Source organism: Ochlerotatus camptorhynchus, unplaced genomic scaffold (assembly GCF_037179485.1).
Source record: "Ochlerotatus camptorhynchus isolate MF236.1 unplaced genomic scaffold, CSIRO-AGI_Acam_v1.1 ptg000182l, whole genome shotgun sequence".
Lineage (NCBI taxonomy): Eukaryota > Metazoa > Arthropoda > Insecta > Diptera > Culicidae > Ochlerotatus > Ochlerotatus camptorhynchus.
In genome coordinates this window covers 1496357-1502356 of record NW_027040672.1, presented here as the reverse complement: position 1 = coordinate 1502356, position 6000 = coordinate 1496357, and the positions used below count along the sequence as shown (strand labels likewise).

Below are 6000 nucleotides of genomic sequence, written 5' to 3'. Positions count from 1 at the left end.
CTGAATGCCTAAGCGTTATTGCCCGGCAATCTCTGAAGTAATCAAGAATTTGCCAGGGGCGGCGGACACCTTAGCTGAGTAAATCAAAATATGTTTTGATGTTTAAATTTTCTTGACTGATTTAAAAACTAAAGCATCATTAGAAAAAAAAACATTGTCCAGCACAAAAAGCTCCATCTTTTACATAAGGGAGTTTACGTATTCTCGTCTATTCTATCCATTCCAATCGACAGAATTGTCCAAACCGGTTTGATAACGTTTTTACAACGCTTCAAACTTTTCAGGTGAGTGTGACTATTGCCAGCAGACTCTTTTTCATCGGAAACCCTTCCATTTGAACTGCGTCTTAACCAGCTCTTCTACTATCGGCAACTCGAAATTAGTTGTATTTTTTAGTGCATATGGCTTATTTGAAGAAAAACCTGACGTAACAGGTTCGCCCCGTCGTAAAAATATAATCAGATTGAAGCTGAAAGACTAAGGAATCGTTAGGTGAGAAAATACAGGGAAACGTTTAAATTTTGGTTGCCGGAAACAGTCAATCGGCGCCAAAGCCATCATTTACCCTATATTGGATTTTGAAAATACTTAAATATTTTCGTTGATAGTTAAAAAAATTTGATTACATTTTACAATATGTACATCTATGTTGTCGTGCCCCTTGGAATCTGCATGGAGAAAAAAAAAATGAAAACCACAATCAACAAGTTTGCCTGTCGTCAAATAATCATAGCAACCGCAGCGGCTGCCACCATATCTTGCAATATACAGCAGTTCCCCGCGGAGTACGGTAGCCTAGGTGGTGCCGTCCACCCACTGCTGTTTCTCGGTTCTACGCCACCCAATTGAACTCATTTTCTGTAGGTGACTACATGCATTGCTGTCACCAATCACATACAAAAAATCAACTCAATTGGTTAAAAGACAGCCAATAAATAGCGGTCGGCGTCGGCACCACCCACCGTGCTCTGCGAGGAATTTGTGTGCATCATTTTCTACGTCTGCTTGGATCGATTTGTGCTCGGCCCTCAGCGGAAATGGAAGGGAAATAAACATAAATTTTAGCATGCTAAAAGGCAACTTTTCATCTCCCGTTCTCTGCTTCCATGTTTTAAATTCGGATCACGGTTCGTTCACCGGATTTGATGTCTACGTTTTTTCTTCTTTGCATCCTTTTTTGCGTGGCTTCTCATTTCCAATAAATCAACTAGGTATGTTTCGTTTGAAGTTACGTGTCATTTTTGGTTGGTTGCCTAGATGGGACCTGATATTGGTCGCATTTGAGGAGAAAAATTATGTTGGAAATTCGAACCAAATGCTAATCAGATAACATTAATCAATTTGATCATAATTTCAGCAGAAACGGAATTTGAGAATTACTTATGCGTGTTGCAAAAATACTATAATACGCCCACTCGTTTGCTTTCGCGTTCTACTAACTGGTCCTACCATTTGATCCTGGATCCTAACCATATAAATCATTGCAGCGTGTCTTCCCCGCAACTAATCAGCTAAACATTACAAAACACCTACATACTCATGGCTGCCTCCTTCTCTAGCGCTATAATATGTACCCAAATGTGTGTAGACAAACCACCTCTCCGTTATCATTACTATTCTCTAAGCTTACTCTCTCACAATAACAAGTGTCTCCGTGTCTAATGTATTCGGTGAACCTTATGTCCACCATCAGGCTCGCTTCGATCATAAGTTTACCTGTATTGAATATTCCGTGGTTGTCCCGATCTTACCGTGATATTTAATCAGTTTCACCGTCGGGACTATGTTCGTGTTTGTTCGGTTGTTGTTGTTGTTGTTGTTGGCTTTATCGCGTATCGTCCTCACCTTCGGACGAGCTACGAATGGTATTGTAGGATGAGTTGCGACTCTTCAGCATTCGGAGGAAGCTCCCGACGGCGAAGATTGTCCGCCGGTGCCGGTGAAAGATGCCCTGGTACAGCGCGTCCCGTAGTGCCTTGCGATCGTCTACGACATCTGATTGAGAGGTAAGCGACGTTTGGCGTGGTACCACCAGGTGTGTGGTACCATTCCGACCTGCGGGTGTACAGAGTGAAAGAAACGGTCATGTTAGATCGATATGTTCCGGAGAGGAGACAAACGCTGACTAGCTAGCGCTTGAAGATGGTCTCTCTAGACGATTGGGTAGAGTCAGTTTTGCCTATGCGAAAACTTGAGAGCTTAAGTGATATGATTATATTAATTGATTGAGGGGGCTCCCTTCCGGAACCTCCAGTCGGTAAGAGACGAACCAGCCCACGGCTGAAAGTCTCGATAATAAAGAAGACTAATATATATTAGTTGATGATTTGATGACGTTTCCACTCACTCATAGCGAATTCATTTATCACTCAGTTTCAACTTGGATCGGGTATCGGGTATCGGGTATCAAGATTAGCTGCACGTTTTCTGACAAACGATCGTTTGTGAAGAGTACACTCAGGTCTTTTTTTACACGGGGGATACGTACCGTGTAAAAAAAACCGTGTAAAAAAACCTACGAGATTTTGATTTTTCGCATGTTTAAATGTTTTTGAAAAATCGGATTTTGATGCCATTTGTAATTAAAGCATGATATGGTCCATATAGATATATTTTAAAAATTTCTGTATTTACACCAAAAATTGTGATTTTTTTTAAGTATGCCATTCGATTACCTATAGCTTGAAACGGATAATGTGATTGGAAGCAAGTCGATAGGTTGTATCGTTGTCGAGAAATCGTTAAAAACGTACCGTGTAAATCGTGGAAAACCGTGTAAAAAAACCGTGTAAAAAAAAAACCGCGTAAAAAAAAACCGTGTAAAAAAAGACTTCAGTGTATGTAATAAAGGAGAGACTTTGACTGTAAATCTATATAAAGAGGCGCAGCTACAAACCATGCTGGAGGTGGCTGGTTTCGATTCCCAACCCGGTCTAGGTATTTTGCGAGTTGTTTGATTTCTCAACCTGGCCGCACAATTATACGAATGCCAAAAATGGTACAGGCATCGAAAACTCTCAATTAATAACTGTGAAAGTGCATCTAGACTCTAGATTCTAGAGTTTGGAGGCGAACCAGTCCCAGGCTGAAAGCCTCCCTAATAAAGATAAATTAATTAATTAATTAGATTCTAGAGCACTAAGTTGAGAGCATGCAATAAGCTTATATGCGATACGCAATGAGCTTTACATTCGAGGAGGAAGAAGAAGACATATAGAGGTACCAGTCATATTTTACAGTGTCAGATTCACTTTTTTTTTTAATCATAAATCTAAAAATACATGAAATACTCCTGAGAGAGAAATTTCTCTGTCAAATTTGATTTTAAAAAATTAACGGAATACAACTTTATTTATTTATTTGTAGTTTGTTTAGCAATAGTTTCCAGCAAAAAAGTGAACGACAACGTCCATGAATGATTTAATGATTTTTTAGTTTGTCGTTATAGGGGGTGCGAGAGGGGAGGGTGTTTTATAAAAATTACATTTTCCACGTTTCTTTGACGGGAGCCAAATGGGAAATAATATTGTAGTGTCACTGAAAATTGGTCAATACCGCCGATTCATTCCAGGAACATAACGCTTTTTTTGTAAAAAATGGTGGTCCTGAGAAGGACCGATTGTTCTATCCGAGTCAGAAGGATCCACCTCCTACCGTTGAAAATACTGCTGCTGCAAGTTGCTCAGGAGATCGCCACTATCAGATATCAGGCGGTCAAAAATCAAAAAATCGACTTTCACTAATCCTTATTTCGTTATTTTTGGTCGATAGTAAACATTTCAACTAAGAGAATCTGAAAGTTTCAAGCTTCTAGCAGTTTTAGTTTCTGAGATATCGGATGTCAAAGTCAAAAAAGAGTAAGAAAAGTACAAATTTTGCCGCAAAAATACACTACCACTCAAATAAAATTTCATCCAATATTTATCATATTACTACCACATCATTATACATCGTTGGAAAGGTAATTTAATAAGCTTTCCGAAAATAAAATCCATTTGGAAATTTGATGGAGACAAAAAAATTTAAAAATAAAAATAGAAAAAAAAATAATTGAAAATTAATGAAAATTTAACTTTATTGATCTTGTGTCTTTCGAGTCTCGCACATTCCCAGGCTAATTCTCAGCTCTGGACGAAGTTTTGAGTGTACTCAAACAAGTACTGAAGAGTTTGCCTGCCCCAACCTGCCCCATTGGAAATATAAGCGATTTGAAAATTTTCGGTTATTATGGGAGATTTCAAATTGTACAAGAGCCGGCTTGGAAACAAACTTTTTCAACAATTATTTTGCAACTTTTGGAGTTATATTCGGTTAGTATAGTCGAAATATATTGTTAAAGAACATTTTCTAATATTTCATGACCAACTTTTAAAAAGGGCTTAAGCTTTTGTACAAAAGAAGTCATCATTATCATAAAGTTCACTGTTGGATGAACGTAAAACTACATTCGTTTATGCTTTATTCTAAAGTAAGTACCTGGGTTATAACGATGATAGAAGCATATGCGTAAGTATGTACCTACGCATATGCGCGGATGAGTTTAATTTATACCTAAGTCTGTACTTATCCTACTGTAGTGTCAATTTGAAGCCATAGTGTATTTTGTGTAGCTTTTATTTAAACTACTACAGTGTAATTCAAATTTACGGTTGAGATCAAGTGTGAGCATGGATAATAGAACCATTATTAATCTATTAGACGCAAAATTAAGCCATAGTGACAATGTTCACAGAGCCATTGAATTCATTTGTGAAAATTATAACATCTCGGTGGAAAAACGTAAACGTCTCGATGAAAAGATCCATAAAATCGTTACTAAATACATCAACAAATGGCATGAAGCTAATCGCACGAAAGAGCGATTTGAGTCGTATTTTCGGAATTGGCTTGATGGAGAATTTAGCATCGAGGAATTCATCGAACAGGAGCAATGTGTTGCCTCAACCTCGGCCTCGGGAACAAAACGTGGACGACCTTCAAAACCTTTCTTGGATTTGAGTGAAAGAGGAAAACGTCGCGTCATCGATAAAGAAGCAGTTGATCCAAAATTCGATACCATCGAGAAAGCTTTGTTATTTGCAAGACGGACCGCTTATAATCGAAAGGATTTTAATTTAGTTAAAGTTATTGGGCATATTTTAAAAAACCAAAAAAGGTCTAAAACCATACTGGCTCAACTAACTGATCAACGAGGAATGATGTCACCAGAAAAGGCTTTTAGTGTACTTATCGAGGCTGGATTGAGTAGATTTCAATACGAAGTAATACATAGTGAATCACCTTCAAGATTTCCACCTTACTATGTGATCGGAGCAGTGAAAAAAATATGCGCCCCTCCTAGTGAATTCATCGAAGAAAGTGCATTGAAAAATGAAACTCCAGACGCTGATGGAAAATACAGTGAAACGAATCGTCCAAATAATTGATGCAGAGCTCAACGAGTATGGACGGATCAACTGGATATTCGCAATATCATCAAGTGCTACCAGAAGGATGTCAGGACGATTCAGATGTATTTTCGTCCACTTTAACACCAATTCAGTTGTTCATGTACAATGATCGAAAGGAAATTATGTGGTTTAATCCCATGCCTCAAAGTATTCGATTTTGTAGGCCATTCATCCTTGAATTCATTAAAAAGAGTAAAGAAGTTATTCTGGCTACAAAACAGGATGTAGAAAAGAAATGAGTGAACTAACGCCAGTGAAAATTGAACTCTCAAACGACAAGTTTATACTTGTTGATTTTGATTTTGTCCTCAGTATGATAGACGGAAAAGTCTTAACTTATATCACTGGAAATTCGTCGATGCAGAATTGTCCAATATGTGGGGCAACACCAAATGTAATGAATGATGCAGAGAAATTCGAGGAAGGATTTATATCAAACGAAGAAGCCTTGCATTACGGCATATCTCCACTTCATGCTTGGATAAGATTTTTCGAATGCCTTTTGCATATTGCATACAGAATGGATATCAAAAAAATGGAAGGTAACGAA

The 6000-nt window shown here is 38.0% G+C and overlaps 1 protein-coding gene across 2 annotated transcripts in view; it reads right to left on the bottom strand.

Annotated features, from left to right (window-relative positions):
• Positions 1 to 638: 638 nt before the first annotated feature.
• The window catches only part of LOC135702038 (uncharacterized), a 225010-nt gene continuing 219648 nt past the window's right edge, over positions 639 to 6000 (bottom strand). Inside the window, exon 4 of one of the 2 annotated variants that reach the window (XM_065223009.1) lies at positions 639 to 2055. In XM_065223009.1, coding sequence (XP_065079081.1) covers positions 1826 to 2055 — 230 coding nt within the window. In that variant the 3' untranslated portion in view covers positions 639 to 1825. The remainder of the gene's footprint in view (positions 2056 to 6000) is intronic. The other variant, XM_065223010.1, reaches the window with a different exon arrangement.